Source organism: Tauraco erythrolophus, chromosome 14, assembly GCF_009769465.1.
Source record: "Tauraco erythrolophus isolate bTauEry1 chromosome 14, bTauEry1.pri, whole genome shotgun sequence".
NCBI classification, from domain to species: Eukaryota; Metazoa; Chordata; class Aves; order Musophagiformes; family Musophagidae; genus Tauraco; species Tauraco erythrolophus.
Genome location: NC_141478.1, coordinates 1,749,342 through 1,770,146, shown reverse-complemented (window position 1 = coordinate 1,770,146; position 20,805 = coordinate 1,749,342). Strand labels below are relative to the sequence as shown.

Genomic DNA, 20,805 nt, shown 5'->3' with positions numbered 1-20,805 from the left:
TCAGACCTGCAACAAGGTTGTTCAGTTCTGTCACTGTGGCACAACAGTGTAGAAATTTTGTGCAAATTTAAGTAAATCTGTCTGGGTGCAGACTTCATTAAATAGGTGAATCATCTGATTTAGGGCTTTGAAATAACACAACCTATTTTGGTATGGGGAAATACCTCTTGTGGACACCTGTGCACTGCAGATCTCTTGCAGGTGCTGGAGGTTTGAGGAATTGATAGGACTTTGGGGCTGGTTTTGCTAAAGCTAGGGTAGCATGCTTTCTAATATTAGCACTTTAGGTCTGAGAGTTCATGTGAAAATGTCTTGAGTAATGTATGTGTCTGAGTACTTTGCACAGTTTGAAGAACTAGAGAGGATGGGAGCATTTGTCCTCTATTTCAAAGACTGTTTGCAAATGCAAGTGCTGGTTTGGTTATTCAGCTTCGGTGGCTGGGAAATTGCAGAACCCTGATACGCTGAATTAGCTGGTTTAGTCCTAAATATGCACTTGAAGTATTATTTTGAATTTGATCTTTTGGGGTTGACTGCAAAACATTCAGAGTATTTTATGGTTTCGTACAGAAGATCCAGATAGGCAGTCATGGTGATCGAGTTCCAGACGTTTCGCTTTCTTGTGATTTCTTGGGAATCCAAAGTTCTGCAGGAATACCATTTTGGCTGGTGTCACGGACCTTGTGACGGCGAACAAGCCCATGTCAAGCACTGAAAGGAGTTTTTAAATAGAAACTAGGCTCGGGAGTTGGCTTTCTGGCTCCTGCGTGACCAGTGGGGAAGTACTTACCGTGCGCAGGCGGGGGTGCCTGTGCTGCTGCTTTGCGTAGTGTTTTCCTTGGTTCCTGAAGAAGTGAGACAGTTGACAAGTCTTACCAGTTTGTTTCATTAGACCATGTTGGGAGACAGTAAAAGACTGTGTAAATGAAGATGCTAATTAACAGAAGGCAAAGCCCTACTCCCCCATCCAAAACAGAAGATGCAGCTCTGATGTGAGAAGTGAGGAAGTTGAATTGGAAGAAGCTTCTTTCAACTCAGTAAGGATCGTATGGGGTTGCACACAACTCAGGTTATCATTTCGCTCTCTCTTTTTAACATCAGTCATTTCCCTCCTTTCCTTTGAGCCTGCGTGCATTAGTTATGCTGCATGGCAAAAAGTGAGGGAGGGACTTGGAAGTGAAGTAGGGTTCTGGAGTGAAGGGCTGGCAGAGCTTTTCAGTGCAAGTGCTGGAGACTTGGATATGGTCAGTGTGTGACTTTTATTCATCTAGCTGGAAGTCCAAAAACTGGCTAACATTAGAGATGCTAGCAGAACAGCAATCAGAGAATCGTTACGTTTACAAGCTTTATTCTGCACTGGCAACTTGTCCTTCTCTCAATATTTTTTTACCCCGGTGTTTCTGTCCCGAATTGTGTATGGCAAGTGGAAATCCTTTAAAAGTTGCTCATTACAGACTTTTGAAGTAGATGTATCTGCCTGTGAACAAGTGCTGGTTTACGTTCTATTTCAGATAATCAGTGATGGTGTGCCTTTAAAAACTGTATGCTTAAGGGGATGAAGCCACATTCTGATGTTAGTGTTTAAGATGCTGTAACTCGAATACTAATTTTTTGTTTTGTTTCTTTCAAGCAAATGGTTATGAGCCTTAGAGTTTCTGAACTGCAAGTACTTCTGGGTTACGCGGGGAGGAACAAGCACGGCCGAAAACACGAACTGCTGACAAAAGCACTGCATTTGTTAAAGGCTGGCTGCAGTCCTGCCGTACAAATGAAAATCAAAGAACTCTATAGGCGAAGGTTCCCGCAGAAAATCATGACACCTGCAGACTTATCTATCCCCAGCGTACACTCGAGCTCCATGCCAGCAACTTTGTCTCCGTCTACCATTCCACAGCTCAGTTACGATGGCCACCCTGCCACGTCACCATTGCTTCCCGTTTCGCTTCTGGGACCTAAACATGAACTGGAACTCCCCCATCTTACATCTGCGCTCCACCCTGTCCATCCCGACATAAAACTTCAGAAATTACCTTTTTATGACTTGTTGGATGAGCTGATAAAACCCACCAGCCTAGGTAAGGTTGTGGATGTTGTAATAATAGTTGAAGTCTTTTTTTTTTTTTTTTTAAATAGAAATGGATGAATTCAGCTGCTAATGCAGTAACTGGTTAAATATTGCATCATGCCAGTGTTTAGAGAATTGCTATTTTTGGTAACTTTTGGAACAGATTGTTCTACATGGAGAGACATCTTACGTAACACTCATTAGTTGCTTTAGCTGAGCCACTAAATATGGTTCAAATATCCGTTATATTTCAGGGGTGAGTTTGAGAAGAAACAAACTAAACCTTAGAAAAAGGAAGAAACCTGTCTGCTTTCAGTAGTTCATATAAACCAGAGTTTAATTGTTTAAAAACCAAACCAAACAAAACAAAAATACCCCTGAATCTATCAAGCCCACAAAATCTTCTCGTCTGTGCTGGGAAAGAATTCCAGGCTAGATGTTTGCTGTGATACTTTACAGCCTTAACATCTGAGTTTAGGAAGGACTTGTTCTTTCGCAGTTGTGGCTACTTTTCCTTAAACTCTGTTTTGTATTAAGGTATAAATCACTTGTGTGGCTGCTGAGAATAATCTGCTGCTTATGGAGCATTATATAACAATGTGTTATTTTTTTTTTTTTTTTTCTGGCTCTGACTCCGCATAGCACTTAACAGCGTGGTTAACTTTTAATAAACGCTGCTTAAATACAATAGTCCTGTTGATTTCTGGAGGGGCTGCTTGCATGTTGGAACCTTCTGCTGTCTTGAAACCCTGGAAGAGATTCACTATGAGAATAGCTGATAGGAGGAGGAGATTTGTGAGAGTAGACATGGGGAGATGGTGAGTGAGTGAAACAAGTGTCCTTGGCGAAAGAGACCTCTTGTAAATGAAAATGAGCAGGTACTTTGCATTAACAGTCTGAACAGCTACAGGGATGTAGGAGGCCTAGTATGTGAGTGGTGATGCTGGTCTGCAGATTTCTGAAGTATGTTGCACGGTTGTTTACATATTTTTTTTTTTAACTGTTATGACTGAGACATTGAGAGAAAACCAGATAGCTTTTGATAAAACTTCTGGTTCAGGTATACTATATCTATTTAGCTGTAATCTAAAACCTGATTGATTAATAAGCATTCCAGGCAATGCTGGTGCTACAGGATAATTAGGTACTCAGTATGTATCTCATCACTTTTACATTATAAATACTTAAAAATAATGCTATAATTTCAATAAGACATTCCAATGCAGGAATTATGGTATGCATTTCTTCTTAGATGTGGTAAGAACACTTTGCTGTCAGCTCCGTGTCTGACAAACTGGCCCCAAATGAAGAGATCATAATTCACACTCTGTGTGTCTTCCTGCTTGAGGAGTTCATATACAATAGGATATTTTTTTCCCCTTTATGGACTCTTGAGTGTCAGGGTAAGAAAATGGAAGTGGGTGAAATTCCAACCAGGTACCTTTTTAAGCAATCTCTGTACTTTCAATTAACAAAGGTATGTTTGTTTGTTTGTTTTTGCATGTGAATCCTGTCTGCAGATGTCTTTCTGTTTGTCTGAAGCAATATTGTTATTAAAAAGCTCTTTTTCTTGTGCTTTTTGGGGAAGAGAGAGCGTCAGTGTCAGCGCATATGAGAAATGATTGGTGTTTCTTTTTGTAGTGGAAAGTCATGTTGCTCCAGATTGTAAAATTGCTAACTATAAATGTCATGAAGGTATTTTAGAGTAATAAATATATATATATGTTAATGAAAAAAACCTGTTGGATTAATAGCCAGTGATATGCAGCTTTATATACTTTCAAAATAACTTGGAGCAATTGTGCATACAGCTTAGCAGTTTTAAATGCAAGGATGGAGCAGATTTGGATTAGTTTTCTCCATTTATACAGTTACTGATACTCTAACTAAAAAGTCTTAAATGATTTGTTGAATATTTGCCCTGAATGGTTTGGGCATCCTTCTCACTGCTGCAAACAGTGTGAGTTTTCTCAAATGTCAAATTTCTAAGTTCTCTGGCTTTGTTTTCAAACGACAGATACATACTACAGACACTCGGAACTTCTCCTTGGCATATGGCCAGCGTTTCAGCTTCTCCTGCTTGCTTTTTCCCATCAGATTCCTCATGGGGTAGGGATAAGAAACTTTTGAATTTCCTCTGTTTCCCTCCACCACGAGAACAAACTGATGATCTGATGTGGGGTTTTGAATAATGATCTCCTGGCTTAAAATGGAACCTACTGGAATAGAAAAAAAATGTGTGTGTGTGTGAGAGAGAACGAGCGCGATCTCTGTCGATTTGAGGATCTTGAGATTCTTCTGAAATGATAGTCATGGTGCAAAAGTTGGGCAAACCACATCTTTGAATGTGATTCTGCCCGGTCTTTTCCAAGTTGAGGTGGAATTGCTTGGAAGGTTTGCCACAGTAGTCTTCTGTCCCATCAAGAAGTGATTATTAATCAGAAAAAAAATAGTTTGACAAAGCTTCAGGGAAGGGTGTTGTACAGCAGGGCACTTGAAGATGCATTCCATACCCAAATATTTTGCATAGGTGGGTAGTACACAAGCTAATGTGAATAACAGATAAAGAAATTAAATTTGCTAACTATTATTTTTAATGTCAAGAATGTTCAAGGCCAGATTGGATGAGGCTTTGGGCAACCTGGTGTAGTGGAGGGTTTCCCTGCCCATGGCAGGGGGGTTGGAACTGGATGATCTTTGAGGTCCCTTCCAACCCAAACCATTCTGTGATGCTATGATTCTATAACAAAAGGAGGAAATGATGTTACCTTCTTACACTTGCTTCCTCAACATGTAGCTCTGAACTGTGATTACAAACGACACGCTGACCGCTCGCCGGGGTGGAGGCATGGCAGGGGAGAAGAGCAGTGCTTCACCCATCCGTACCCTTCTCACCATTGAGGAGCATGGCTGGCTGAAGCGTGTGTGACAAGGCTCTTGGCCAACTTTCTGTAACTTTCCCTGGCTTACAGCAGTCCATACAACGTGCAGCAGTGAGTAGGATGCTTGCAGAAGAGCAGACTTGCCTGGCTAGTTGAACTTGTCATCTCAGCCTGTGCTACCTCAGCCTGCTCCTGTCTGAAGAACTGAACGTTGCAGCTAAGCCCTGCTGACGGTGGGACGACTCTTCTGCTGTTACTCTGCTCAGATTGCAGAGTCTCTCGCTTCCTTCCGAGTTTTTCAAGTCCATGACTCCTGCGTGGCTCTTTCAGAGCTGTGGAGCTGATAGGGACAATTCTGGTTGTGCTGGCTGTGCTGTCGGGGGACGATGGCATTTTCTTCACTCCCAAGAAGACTGTCAGTGGGCTTGTTTTTCAGACAAAGACATATGTGTCCGTGTTCAGTGGAGTGGTCAAATTTGATCCATATTTTATTAGTCATCCTCATTGCAAAATTGAGAAAGCTTCTATGTTGGATGTTTTTTTTTTTTTTGTGCAAACCAACTAGGAATGCTCTGTATTCCGAAAATGTATGTTGGGGGATGAGTCTGTACACCGAGCTCTTCCAGAGCTAGTGAGAAGCCTGAGCACTCTGCCCCATGGTTAACCACGATTTGGTGTGATTATATGACTTGGGTTTTTTTGAGGAAAAGCTATCCAGTTTGGCCTTGATGGAATGTATGAAAGTTGCCTTTTTATTGTGACTTCTCTGTTGTTTTTTGAATAGGAACTCCTTTGAATAAGAGAATTTTGGTTGTTAGTTTCTCAAGTGAAGCTGCAGCTTTCACTTAATTTCACTTATTTTCAGCCCCCTGTGCACAGACACTGCTAATTGGTTGGTTTTTAAGCATAGGGCCAATTTTCTAAAAGTAACTTCCAACGCACAGATAAGATCTCTTTTGTGTGGTGAAACATGTTTACTATGAGATGAGTAACAAGTTCCAAAATTCTGCCAGATTTTTATGGAAGGGACATTAGATAGTTAAACAACATCTTAAAAATACTTCTTCTTGTTACAGCATATGTCATTCCTAATTGCTTTAGCTGTGTAGTCGTTCCAAAAAACATTTTAACTAAGTTATGGGTCTTTACTTACCTGTAAGAGGAAATTAACCTTTTCTTTTCAATTTAAAGGATTAAAAAGGCTTTGGGCTCTGCTGCTTTTCTAAAAGCTTCCTGAATGGCATGTGGATGATCACCCTATAACTGAACTTGCTGTGCTTCAGGTTTAGGCGATGTGGAACGCAGCCCTGAAACTTGGATCAGAGCCATGGCAATCAGGATTTTTACGTACAGCTCTCTCCTCCTGGAAAGAGGAGACAAACGTAAGGTTTTTTGAGGAGTCGGAGTACCACTTACAGAAAGCATCCTGTCCTGCCTGCCAGGCTGCAGATCCTGACTCCATCCGGTGAAAGGAGCTTCTTCCAGTGGCTCTACTGAGGCTTGTCTTGCTTTGCTCAGGTCTTAGTTTAACTTCTTAGTCTGTGGACTCTCATAACAGGGTTTCTCCAGTGAGCAGAATTGCACTGCTGGTGCCTGCCCTCGAGAATTGTGTGTTTGCTACCCAGTGTTGGTGCTTCTGACTTGCATTTTGCCTTGGATTTTCTTCTTGGCTGTGGTTGAGCATGGTTGCTTGGACGTGCTGCGTTCTTGACAGATCTTGCAACTGATATGACTAAAATCTTTAGGTTGACTGTAGTTCAGGGTGCAGCTATTAAACAACAATTCAGCTCACTTAGGATTCTAGGTTGGAAACTTTTATAAAGTTTTGTTTGGCAAGTTTCTCCCTTTCATATATCAGCAAGCTGATCTGTTGCTCTGTGCAATCAGTATCATGGTTTATATGAAAGTCAGGCTTTTACTGTCTTCTGTGTTTGTTATTTTTTTAAATGTACTTTGTGGGAGGAAGTTCAACAAAACACTATATTCTCAACTCAGGCTTGAGCTTGCTGACTTCCGGCCCTACAGCTTTTAATTGTGCAAGAAAAAGCTGAAATATCAGCTCTCTCTTGTTCATGTGCTGAGGCTGAAGTAGAATTACAGTGCACATAAGTTTCTTTTTCTGGCTTCAACTTCTGTTTGCCTGTGGTATGCCTCAAGTTCACGTATAGAGAATCTTTTCATAGTCCAGGGTCTGTTTCTTTTAAGTATGTGAGAGTTTTCACCAACCGGGTAGCTCGTGTGCTGCAAGAAAAGGAGTATAATTTATTACTGCTCACTTCAGCTGATTGCTCAATCTCAAACGTAGAACTGAGATCACCCAAATTCCAGGATCTTGCAGGATATGGATATTTTCGGACACCGCTGCTCTGATGGGATGAACCTAGGAAGCTACTTTACTTCCCAAGATCAAATTAGGATATTGTTTTGATAATTGATAAGGAGTTGGCCTTGATGATCCTTGTGGGTCACTTCCAACTCAGGACATTCTATGATTGCAATTAAAGCTTTTAGTAGAAAGAATTATGGCAAACCACGTGGTTAACTCAAAGCATGTGAGTAATCCATTAATAATCAGTGAACCAATGTAAGCTTGGAGTGGTGTCCCTTTTAAGCGTTTGGAGAGCTTGAGGCCCAGCAGTGGTGCTCACATGGCGTGAGGGAAGAAGCTGTGCTCTTGCAATATGTGTTTTTTAAGATTTCCTCTTGCAACCAAGATGCTGAGATCACTTAGTGATGCTGCTGGGACTTGGAAGTCTTCAGTGGCTTGGAATCTTTTAGATATGCTGTAATCTCCCTTTGTGATGATATGTTGATGCTAATCCTGGTAGAGACCTTACTAGGGACTCTTATCTAATCATGAACTTTAAATGTAATTTTTTGCCTTTCCTGTTAGTTGTATAAAACTTGCTGCTTTCTTGTTGAGAGTAAGAACGTGCTGGAAGCCAAGTACCCCATGAGTTGAGTTCTGGGACGTATATTTAGGCGTCTAAAGAAATCAAGTGACTTGAGTATGGGTGATCCGGTGATGTTCCTTCTGGTAAAACAGTGGCGATCTGTGGGCCCAGGATGGGCAGTGGTGACAAGGGGAGAGCTGGTGTGGGTGGGTGGTTACTCCACAGAGGTAGGTTGGGAGGGCAGGAAGTGCTGGCATGGAAGGTCGGCATGGAGTTGTCCCTTAATACCTTCTGTAGGTCTTCAGAAATCCTCATTGCTCAGAAATGCTCTAATAACGCAACTGATCAAAAAAAATAATCAACATAAATGTCTGTCCAATGGCACAGAGTTTCCAGCTGATCTGTTTATGCAACGTATCGTAGAGAGTTATAAAATACGGAATATTTATGGATTAATTGTAGCCTTTGGAGTATTTCCAGGCTATTTTCATACGTGTATTTAGGCACTATTTCAAATAAGCTCCTTCGTGTCGCTTTACTCTCTGCCTTTCCCACCCCCAGTGTAGCTCAGCCTATTCCTTCTGAGTATCAACTGCTGAAAGCTGAAGTTGAACAGAATCTAAAATTGATCTTGTGATAAATACAGCACCAGAACTGGAGCTGAGTTTTCCATCTGGTTTGAGCTGAGGAACGTGGTGGTAGCACGGTGTGTTGGTGAGTGCAGAGCAGTTGCAACCCGTGGCAGCGGGTTAGGAGCGAGTCACCGCTGTCAAGGGAAGAGTGAGCTGTGTGTTTACTACGCCGCTTCCCTTCGAGTAGTGCTGAAGTGTTTCCAAGTGTTAAGGTAATTGTGATAAGAGATTGGAATGAAGTGAAATGGGCAGGATGTCACAGCAAGCGAGTGGCCAAACAGAAACGCAACCTGGTGTAGTGGAGGGTGTCCCTGCCCATTTGGGTTGGAAGTGACCTCAAAGATCATCTAGTTCCAACCCCCCTGCCATGAGCAGGGAAAAATAAAAAAAATTTAATAGTAAATAATAAATATAAATATAAAAAAATAAATATAAAAAAAAATAAATAAAAATAATAAAAAATAATGCAAATCCTGTCTGAATTTTACCCTTTTAAAAGGTAAACGTTTGCTGAGCCGTAATCTAAATGCAGTAATTTTGGTCTAGCTTGAAGGCAGCGTGTTAAATTTTCCGCAGTGATACTTGAAACAGAGGATTGAACATAGATTGATACAATGCCTTCTGTTGTTTAAAAGAAAAAGCAAAATGCCTGTGCTGCAACAAAACAAGGTAGCTTACCTATCTGGAGAAGATAAGCAAGAATTATTTATGTGTTGGATTGACAACTTCTAAAACGTTTGTTTTTTTCTGGCTAATATTTCACTAAATTTAAGTGGTCAAAATTCTGTATTAGGTTAGTGAATAACTAGTTAGACACTTGTTTATCTTGCAGCATTTAGCAAAAATTTGCTGTAGTCCTGATTGTCTTACTTAACAATTTTTGCCTTTGGAAATCAACATGCTGTTATTGCAAATCATTGGTAACCGGCCAGTTCCCTGATAGCTTTTCTCATGGCCTCAACTTAGGTAATTACTGCAGTGTCAAGTGCAACTTTAATTTTAGTCTTTCTGTGTTAGAAGGTAATATATTCCCTTTGCTATTTAATAAGCTGCACTTGGTGATGAGAGATGGGAAAGGTTAACCCTGGTATTAATCGGAATGTATTGGCAGCGTGGTGGTCAGCTGGAGCTGCGTGGGGAAGCGTGCGATAACGCGGGATTCATTAAAGATTTGGAGGTATCTCTTCTTGAATGGAAATTTAGAGACTGGCTTTTTCTCAAGACAGCGAGAGGTATTTTACTGCAGAAAGATTGTGTGGCTATTTTTAGCTGTGGGTACTGGTGAGGTGGAACAGAATATTTTTAGAGCTGTAGAAAATGCAGCCACTCAAGCTGGCTTCTTTTTTTTTACTCTAGCGCTATAGGGTTTTTCCAAAAGACAGGAGAAAATTGGTTGGAAATAGTTTTTTATGTATTATTATTACTTATATAAGTAATATACTAATTGTCTCTATATTTACACACATATATATACATTCATACAGAATTTTAAGTGGTTTAGTCCTATGAATGATCCTGTCGTGTATTAAAATAGTTTTTTGCTCAAATTTTGAAAACTCATTACTCATGAAATGTTTAACAAAATATACAACCAGCAAGGCATAACTGGATCACTCTCACTTAATACATACCAATCCTGTATGCTGTTTGGATCATTACTTGAACGAGGCAAGTGGGGAATAATTCAGGAAACTGTGCTGATAGCAAATTGGTAAAAAGAATAGATTTGAAGAAGAAACTCTGTAATGTTTTTGCAACGTTTTAGACCTTTTAGGTTGTGTTGTAGTAATGCTGGGGACCTGCAGAGGCAGCGGACCTGAATTGTGCTGGTACTTAAAAAGTGTGGGTATGTGTTTCCAAGCAAATGTGGATTTTGGTCATTGCCTTTCCTGGATTTAAGCTGGATGAATGAAGAACTGGTAAATCCTCCCCTCCGCCCTCCCTCTTTCAGCACCCCCTCAAAAATAGTGAGATTCCGGTAAGATGAGAAATGGATATTTATATGACTTGTCTGAAACTGTTCTTGTTGACACCCATTTAATTACCTAAGTCTGCTTGAAAAGCTTTTTATTGTACTTTCAAAACCTGCCCTTTCAAATTTCTCAATTATTCAGGAAATTTTTTAGCAGCAAGGTAAAATGATGTTTGTGATTCATGGTATTTTTTAAATTACTGCGCCTTTGTTCTTTATATGTAAATTAAAAAAAAAAAGTAAGAAGCATTAGACATTTGTGTGTTGTACCTCCTTTCTGAGAATGCAAAAGGAGATTTTTGGCCTATAAACTGTTCTTGACTATTCCTCCAAGCCTGGTACCATTGCTAAGGAAAAGGCTATAAAATTTAATAATTTACAGGTAGTAAAAAAAACGCACAACACCAAACCCCAAAAAACTGTTCCTGGGAGTTTTCTTAATAATGTTCATGTTGACTCTGGTGTCCTGGCTAGATTCCAGCTTTATTAGATTATGAATTCTGTTTTAATCCGCTCAGTTTTCCATTGGAGATCTATTTTTGCCTGTCTTTTGTTAAATAATAATAGTTGTTTGCAGGGCGTGGTTGCATGTTTCTAGCCATCAAAATGATTTTCTTTTATAAAACTATATATTTGCATATTTCTGGTTTTAATCATCCTCCAGAACTTAAAGTAAATGGCACGCTTGTCTTGCCAGGGTCTGTTTGGTGTTCTTAAACACAGCAGATACACCAGATGAATTAATAGAAATCTGTTAGCTTTTCCACACTCTTAAATTCCAGACTTCCAGTGTCTGTTCCTTGAGAAATGTGAAGTCCGTAGAAACAGAGGAGTTTGTGTAGTCACAGATAAGCTTGGAAGCTTAGTATTTAATAGTAAAGCTGCTAAATTAACTCTGTTTAATGTGTTTTGTTGCGATTTTCCTATGTTGTTTGTAGGGTAGAAATACATATCTAGAAATAATAGGTACAGGTATAAAAAAATGGGGTGAAAACATGGGAGAAGATTAGAGAAAACCACAATGAAAAAAATATATTTCATCTCCCTTCTAAAGGATGCTTTTGGGTTTGTTTGCTGCCTATCCCCCTTCCTCCCAGGCAAGGTCCTGCTGCCTAACCTGCCCCTTCTGTGCCCCCCGTCCCCCCAAATCACCCCCCTCCCAGCCTTGCTTTGCAAGGGCAGCAAAGTCAACAGGCGGTTGGGTTTCAGGAGTGGTAAACAGAATCTTTGTGAAGCTGTTGACTTTTCCTTGCCATATTTAACTGACCTCTGCTTGAAGTAAGTGGTTTTGCAGCCGGGGGGTGTATTTTGCCCTACCTCCCCTCCCGCAGCCCAGCTGGCGATGCTGGAGGTTGTCCCGGTGTGCTGGTGTTCGGTGGTGACTGCAGGATCTTAACTGGAAGCTGGAAAATGGAAGTAGTGCTGTTAACCAGCTGTTAACTGTGCTTCGAATGTGATGACCTAATATTTTCAGTTGTTCCTGGCCTCTTGCAAGTCGTTTTGTGTCTGTGTTACACTGATTCTGTTTGTTCTTTGCGTAGTTTGTTCTTGTCATTTCTTAATATTGTGCTGAATGGAGGGGTTACAATTATGTCTATAATTGGCTGAAATGTGCCTAAGGTTAGGCTTACATATGGTGGCACACACCGAATTGGGCAATCCATGATTAAATTTGCTCTTTTTCCTGTTGGTAGCTACACGTCCAAGGGGCAGAGCTGTATCCTGATATTAATTGAAGAGCCTGACCGTAACTCTCTCTTAGTTTAGAGGAACGTAGCTTCTTGTCTGTCTTCCTCTGTCTGTACTGCTCAATCTGTCAAGAGTTTTGAAATCTTTTGATTGGCTTTTGGCTCGTCTTTGCCTAATTAACAAGTCATTTCTTCCTTCTTCGCCGTTTGGCCGTGCTCCCGTGGCAATCACGGTTGCTTGTACACAAAAGCGATGTGTTGAAAACACGGCGTGTGTGTATTAGTGCTGTTTTACAGCTCAGGAAAGATCAAGCAGCGTGTGATGAAGTGCATCTCATCACTGAGGACCGTTGATCAAACAGCTCTTAGACTTTTGCTTGCAGTTGTTAGGACGAGTGCAAGTGAAGTTAATGGAGTAAGAAGAAGTGTTGGAGGCCATTTCGTTCTTCGTCTGAACTGACAACGTTAAAACCAACCGACCATCCTGCCTCCCCCAGCCCCAGAGCCTTCCTCCTTGCCTTTTTCCTTTCAGGTGGAGCCTGGTTAAGAGTAAATTCTTTAGCCATAATGTGCACAGTGCAGTTACTCATTGCTCACGTTTCTGTGGTGTTTTAACAGTTTGCAGTGATTATTTCTGTTGCAAAAATTTTTGGGTCAAGCCGAGGCTATTTACTGTCTTATAAACGTGCTAGAACTGGAGCTTGTGAAGAGAACTGGAATTAGGAAAGCTCCCGTAAGAATGTACCTTTTCATTTTCTGTCCTTAGAATGTATAATGCTTTAATTTGGCCAAGAGCAAGATGAAACCAAATACAGAAGTTAGAAATCCACTTCTCAAGATCACGTGTCACTATTTAGCAAAACTAAGGGTGCATTAATACCAGCCTGTAAAGAACAGAGGAAGAGAGTTGAATTTTGGGACCTCTTTTGGTGTTCTGCTCACAGTTATTTTGCTCCTCCCTTCCTTCCAACGCTTGCAAAACTCCACGTTACCTGCTTGATTCTGTCTTTAAATTGAGAATGCTGCAAACCCAAAACAAGCAAAAAACAGCTGAAAGGGGAAGAGATTGTTTAGGAAATTTGGGGTTAGACTTTTTCTTGCGAGAGTTGCTGTTTAACTTCTTTGGATAATGGAGTTTTAAATGAAGGTAACTTCAGGGAAATGTTCAGCAGCCTTGTTCTTCAATTAAAGGTGTTGGAGTTTACAACAAATGTTCACAAAGACCTTCCAGAACTTCTCTGATAAAGCCAGAACTGCCAATTTCTAGGGTAAAGCAAGTAATACATGGGAGGAAGAGAAAACCATCTTTAACCGTGTAAAAATATGAAATAATACATTGAATTTATTCAGTTCTCTGATGTGCAGTGCATTATTTAACCTTGCTAATTCATCTTTTGTTGATTACGGTATATAATTCTGATCTTTCCATTTATAACTAAAAATAGTTGTAAAGTTATATTGAAGACCAAATACTATCACAGATTTTCATTGTTAATTGTCTACATTCTGTTTGTTTCCTGCAAATTCTTACATTGTGATGGCATGAGTGGTGGTCACCTGCAGCCTCTCATGTTTCTCATTTGATGAAATGTAGTTGAAAATGTATTAAAATGAAAATAGATGTTGGATACTGCAGGCATGAGTGTCTCACTAAACATTAACTTGAGGCTGTGTGCTGCACCCTAGCCCAGATGGTGCTTTTGGACGTTACAGTAGAATTTACTATTGTAAAAAAAAAAAAAAAAGAAATATATGCATATAAAAAAATAAGAAGTTCTTTGTATAGCTTAAGGCTTTTTAAAAGGTTTACTATTGCTAGTATTTTCACAAAAGTTGCTGTTCAGTATATATTACCTGCTCTTGCCCATCTAGCTTTAGAGCAACTGATAATGAACTGCGTGTGGTTGTTGCATATAATGTAATAAAATGTCCTGATCTTGCAGCATTGTCATACAAGAAAGACATAAATGTAATTTTGTGAGATTGCTGCTGTTAATATTTATACCAAGTCAATGTCTGTTCTATTGTTGGTTCTAACCTACCACATGCTGCTTTTAACAAAATACCTGAAGCATCACCCTGAAGTATTCACTCATCTATCACTCAAGGATGAGTCAGGAAGTGTATTATAGTAAAATAAAAAATGATAAATTTATTGAGTGTTTAATACACAATATAGTTATTCATAACCTTATAAAATTATGAAGAATAATGAAATTGAGGGGCAGGCTTCTTATGACTTTTGCTTCAGTATGTGTGTTGATGAGCATGTTCAACAGTTCTCTGGGGAGATGCTTCTCTTGGGTTTTTTGTTTGGGTTTTTTTTATTATTATTTTTAAAGGCATTTTCATAGCCCTTGGGTATGGTTCTGCACAGCAGTGGTGCCTCTAGCCCTGGTGAAAGGATGTGTTTTAGATATAAGCACTATTTTGGAGATGCTTAACATTTCTTTGAGTTTTCAGCAGCTGCATTAATACTTAAATACTGCTTGGTTTGTTATAGAGCACTATGGCACAGAGCTGAAGGACTTGAAAACCAGATTTCATAATTATGCATCTCCTGAGTTGTTTGTGTATTATGTATTTGGTGTGTTTAACTCCCTAAAATATCTTATTGAACCATGAGAAGTTGCATGTGTTGTACTTCTGAGCATTCACGAGCTAATCTGTGATCTTGCGTGGTAAAGGAGATAAAAAAGTGATTGATGAGAATACCTAAGAATTTTTGGTTATTTAATATCAAAGAACATTTTGCATTACGTCACCATGACTGATAGAAAGTCTGAAACTGATTTGTTTCAACTTTGGTGTTATCTATATCACTTTTTAAAATGTATAATTTAAATGCATATAAAGTTTATTGTGTTTACAGGAGGGTTTAAATGGCAACTTTCTTGTTGGCTTTAAAATTCTTTAGACACAGATGTTCATCATACTATAGACAGATGCTTGTCATACTGTTGGATTTGCTATGAAAATGTGTGTATCTATATGTAGGCACTTTAAAAACAGCAAATAGAGAATAATTGAAAGAATGATCTCCTCTCATTAAAGTGATGATCTCTCGTTTTCTTCTAGCATCAGATAATAGTCAGCGATTTCGAGAAACCTGCTTTGCGTTTGCACTGACACCGCAACAAGTGCAGCAAATCAGCAGTTCAATGTGAGTGAGTTCCGTCAGTAATACAGTATTTCCATAAAAATAAATTAAAAAAGGAGCAGGCTTACCATATCTTTCATTTTGAAATGTAATCTTAAAGCTTTAACGCAGGTGTGCGCGTGGTGCCTCAGAAAATACTCTTCTGGGGAATTTTTTTCTCCTTTGTGTGTAAGCTGATGGAGGGGAAAAGGGCAAGGAAGAGAGAACTAAATACCAGCACTGTCCAGTGAGTACTGGGCAGGTTTCTCCTGTACAAATACCTAACTGTCCTTCCTGCAGCCCTTTCTCGCCATCAGTCAGATCCTTTGTCAAGTTCTATGTTTATTCACTGTAAAAATGGTGTTTCCTAGTGACCCATCACAATTTTCTTTATAGTATACAAAAAAAGAGGAAGTGGTAGAGATCAGATGAGAACGTAATTGATTTGTTTACTTGCAAAATAAAAAGTGTATCTTTTAGCGTGTCTTGAGAGTGGTGGTTTGACTGACCAGAAGAAAGGGGAAGTGTGATAGAAACTATAAATACCAGGAAGTGTGGTTTACATACATTGAACTTACAGCAAACTCGGAGAAAATATTGATGAACCTGTTGTGTAAACAATATGTTTTCATTTATATTCTGTTTCTAGGGATATTTCTGGGACCAAATGTGACTTCACAGTACAGGTCCAGCTAAGGTATGTGTTTGTATTGCCTGCTCCTGCTGCTGCTGTTGTTTAAAATGTCTCAGATCTATGCTCCCCAGCAAGTCAAGCTTTCCTTTGTGGAGAAGAGTCTCCGGTCATTTCCTTGGAAAAGATTTGCCATTGGCTGCTTTGGAAAGGGCAGACTTAACTCCTTGTCCTTGTTCTGTGCAGCTTTCCTGAAGCTGCTGGTGGCAGATACCTGGTCGGAATGCTGCGTGTACTTAGCTATGGCCAGCTCGTTTTCTCCAGTCCGTTATTTCGGATTGTGCCTATGCTCCTTTCTTTAACTCCATGTCTGTCAGATTCCAGGTGCCTGGGCCTTCCAAGTCTGCATGCAGGGAGGTGATTTTTCCTAGCAGAGATGTCAGACGCAGTATTGCTGGGCATGGCAACTCAAAGTTTATTTTTCTTGAGGCAATGGGAGGCAAGATTTTGGGAATGACCAGATGGGGTCTTAACCTGTTGGTTATTTTAGAGGTTTTGACAAACATATCATAAGTTGATTAAAACCTGTGTGTCCCTGTAATTCTGCAGAAGGCTGTGGGTAGACCTGACTTCAGGGCTTGCTCCTGTCAAAAACAACTTCTTGCCTTCCATCCCCTGGTTGTGTCTGCATGGCTGTTAACTCGCCAGACGGAAAGCGATCGCTTCTGGATCTGACTTGTTAGGATACTTGCACTGATCAGCACGTCAGGTTGGCTTGGAGAAGGGTCAGACGGGCAAAGGGATGAGGAGAGCAGGAGCAAAAACAAGGAGAGAAGGTGGCTCCCCCTCTTTGAGAGCAGCAGCCTCTTCAGGGCTCAGCTGCGTTGAGTAGCCATACCCTGATGGGCTAGTACGTTTGGGTGGATGGAGCAGGTCCTTGGAAGAAGGCCAGTGGAATTGAGAGGCTCTTTTTGGTCCTTTGAATGCCTATTGTCCACGATCTCAGCCTGCACATTTCGTAGGACAAGGAAGGGTGTGTCTTATTTTGGTTGCAGCAGCAAATAAGCCTGTCTGAACTTAAGTAAATAAATAAAACTGTTTGAACTTAAGTAAGAGGCTTGACATAGGCATGAGGATAGCGTTTGATGCGGTGACTAAACAGCTGGCTGGTTTATTGAAGTTGGAGGAGGGACAGTTGAAGAAACTATATTTTTGTCCTTTGTGAAAGCCTGGTCTTGTATCAAGAAGTCAGGCTGGGGAAATGGTAGGAAAGAAATTGGAAAGATCTGTTTTTTCTAACAGGAACCTGTATATCTGAATCAGTCAGTCTGAGGAGGAACCTACAGCCATCTTGATCCAAACCTGTAATTTGGGGGGGCTTTCCTGCTTAATGATCTGTACGGCTAATTTGTGTGTTTAGCAAGATTTGTCACGCTTTCATAACTCAGTGGAAAAAAAAAATCTTTCTAGGAAGGAGGTGATCTTTAAATCACTTTAGAAGTGAAAGATGATGGAAGCTCTTTGCTTTTAGGTTTTGTTTATCAGAAACCAGTTGTCCACAAGAAGATCACTTCCCACCCAATCTGTGCGTGAAAGTAAACGGGAAACCATGCAGCCTTCCAGTAAGTAAGATGTTATTTTGATACACATAATTGGATAGTGTTATTAGGAACTGTCTGTCAGAAATGAGCCTGAGAACATATCCTAACCTTTGTTTTGGAGCATTTGAATGAAGATGGATAGATGAATGGAAAAGACAGTTAAGTAAATTGTTTCTCAGGAGACCAGCCAGTAGGTCCGGAATGTTAATTGTCAAAAAACATGACAGTAAATTTGTGTGTTTGACAAACATCCAGTGAGTCTGACTGAAATGAGATGCTGTTTTGAAGGTGGTCTGTGCAGGGCATAGACCATCACTGACCAAGAGGACTACAGAGAAAAATGCCAATTTACAGTACTGGGCAGCACGCAGGATTAGACTGGGCAGTGTTAGCCAGGCGGGTTGATAGCAGTCCTGAGAAAGGAGGGATGGCAAAGGTGCCTTTTAATATTCCGGTGGACAGGGCCAGGATTTGGAAAGCGTGAGGCTCTGTGTAAGGAGAAAGGGCTTGTAAAACACCTGCTACTTTCTCGTCTGATATAGATGTCTGTCTAAGAGGGAGCCTGGTTCCGGTGAAACACGGCTTTTATTGTGGCAGGGCTGTGATGAGAGGGGAGGAAGGCAAAAGCAGTGGGTTTTATATTTATTTTTTTTTTGCTGAGGGGAAAAAATACTTTGATTTCTAGGGCTATCTTCCCCCAACCAAAAACGGTGTTGAACCAAAGCGACCCAGCCGACCAATCAACATTACCTCACTCGTCAGGTTGTCTACGACGGTACCAAACACAATCGTTGTTTCGTGGACTGCGGAGATCGGAAGGGTAAGTCACTTGGATACGTAGTGCTGTCTAAAGCTTATTAGTTTCTGCTTTGGCAATCTGTTGGGAAGGTTTGAAAGATAAGCAAGTGTAATTGTGCAGAAAATACTTGATGGTTTAGCAGTGGACTGTTCCATCTTGTGATTGCATTGCTTTGTGCTAGGCAGGTTTGACATGCTCCTTAGATCGATAGCCCTCCAATTTTTTGGTGTGATCTTTCCCTCCTCATCCCCCACCCACCCATCTTTGTGACTCACTGAGGGTCCAAATAATAAGATCAAGATGTCTTATAAACCTTCTTTTGTTTGTTTGTCTTAACCTCAGACTTCCAGCTCTTCCTGATTTTGGGGACTTGACAAACCTCATCTTGGCTTCAGCTTGTAGCTAGCACGTGACGTTCGGTACAGAGTGGTCTTTTATAGCTGAGTAAATGTGGACACAAAGCGTAGCAACTGAGCAGGGCCAGGGGATTTAATTTGCTTTTTTTACATTTCTCACAACTGCTATCCTTAATATTTTAAAAAATCATGTTTTTAAAACTTTTCTGTGTCTGTGGTGAGAATGTTACAGTTGATATTATAAAATTGCTGATGTTCCACTAGACGGACTAAATCTGGACCATGATGCAAAAAGTTACTTCAATAAATTAGTCGTGAATTAGCACACTGCTTTCACTGATGGCAAAAAAACTGCTAGATATACGTTATGGAGTCAACACGTGCTTGAAAAACAGTGGCTTTGCCATTACAACCATCCTGGTTTTAGGAGCCCCCAGAATTGTCCTGAGATGAAACCTTGTCCAAGAATTTGTCGGTATGCAAAGCCCAGGATTCCTGAACCAGCGTGGAAAAATGCTTACAGCCCAGTGATGCACAATAGCCAGTTATAAAACATCATGATGGTATTTCATGATTAATTTCTTGCAGAGCATAAAACAGTCTCCATTCAGCTTATAAAATAAATTATGATTGAATGATTTTTTTTTTTTAAAAAACACCCTTCTTTTATCTAATGAGAACTGCAGGTATCAGAAATAAGAATTTAAAAATGAACCTGTTTTGGTTTACATTGCAGAAGTGTCGGCACGCAAGTTGATTAATCCTGGTTATTGCTCTGAATATAGTGCTGCACTTTTATTTAAGAATACCAGTGAAGATTTAGGGAAAAGTCACAAGTCTGTGTGGACTCTAAGCTAGTCTTCTGTGAACTAGCTAGTTGCTCAGAATTCATAGATATTTCCATAAAACCCATGCGGCTAACTTGTAGCTTACAGTAGAAAACTGAAGAGAGTGGCAAATCTTAGCGTATTTAGTGAGAATTAGATGCCAGTCAGACCTTCCCCACTCACGAGACGTAATGCTTCCTAATGTGATTGTTTGAGACCTTGACAATGGAATGTGAGGAATTTTTTTTTTAATTGGGATGTGCCTGTATAGTACAAAACTGGAATTGCCCTCCTCCCCTTCCCTCAAGAGCCAGTTGTGTGTCTCAACTGGTGTACTCTACCTTTCCTGAAGTCATGACTGTGATTTTTACACAATGTGTTTCAAGAGCCTTCTGTACAAGATGCCTTGGGCAAGTTCCTGGCTTTGTAGATTCAAGCTGTCGGTAAATAATTTCACAATGTTAATTACCATTTTTCTAACTTCTGTACTAATTGAGGCATTAAACAAACAAGTTAAAGCAGTAGTGGTTTTTAACGATGTGAGAAGCATTCATTGTAAGAATAAAATATTTTAAATGTGGTGTTTCTGATGCTGTTTCAGTTTTTGCGATTTTATGGTAAGATATATCACTGAAATCACGCCTTTGGATTCTAGTGGCATCCTGAATAACGGTAGATGTCACAGTTGTATGGATTTTTTTGTTTGTTTTGTTAGTGGAAACGTACATAGCAGTTGCTGGGGGAAGACTGTAATTTTCAATTTGAAGTATATGAGTGAAGCTACAGGTTTGGCCAATACTGTTTATATCAAAAAGGAATTGATGTACCCTAATGTGAGAAAACAAATTTTGCCCGTTTCATTTTGGGAGGTCGAAGGAAGAGAGGGATGTTGCTGATGAATGCATAGTACAGTATCACATTTTTAGAAAGGCAGTTACTACCTGCTGTTAGTAGCTTACAAGAAAAAGGAGAGCTTGAGAATTCCCAGCCTGTGGTTTGAAATCAGTTGGCGATGCCAGGGAGAGCACTCTGCCACTCCTGCTCACCCCTCGAGGGAGGGCTTACCCCGCTTACAGGGGAGCTGGCAGAGCTGGTGCTCGGGCTGCATCTGACCACCTTCTATGCCAGGTGATGTTCCATAGTGGCAGAAGTCAACGTACATGGCTTCTTGCTGACACCACTAAGGAACATTTGCATGGTCTGGGCTGTTGAGATCGATGGGGGGGAGTGACCGAACCTCTTCCAGAGGGGAAGGACAGGCAGTTGGGAGGGGTGACTCGTTACCTGCTCCACCTAGATTCACTGGAGTACACCTTGGC

General features: G+C 40.4%; 1 protein-coding gene across 7 annotated transcripts in view; it reads left to right on the top strand.

The window, feature by feature from the left end:
- PIAS1 (protein inhibitor of activated STAT 1) overlaps positions 1–20,805 on the top strand; it is a 64,709-nt gene that overhangs the window by 25,503 nt on the left and 18,401 nt on the right. For all 7 annotated transcript variants that reach the window (XR_015222545.1, XR_015222546.1, XR_015222548.1 and 4 more), the window contains exons 2-6: positions 1,631–2,075; positions 15,212–15,296; positions 15,922–15,969; positions 17,435–17,525; positions 18,190–18,324. Coding sequence is in view for 3 of the 7 variants with exons in the window: in XM_086620493.1 (XP_086476619.1) it covers positions 1,631–2,075; positions 15,212–15,296; positions 15,922–15,969; positions 17,435–17,525; positions 18,190–18,324 (804 nt within the window). In the remaining 4 variants the exon portion in view is untranslated. The remainder of the gene's footprint in view (positions 1–1,630; positions 2,076–15,211; positions 15,297–15,921; positions 15,970–17,434; positions 17,526–18,189; positions 18,325–20,805) is intronic.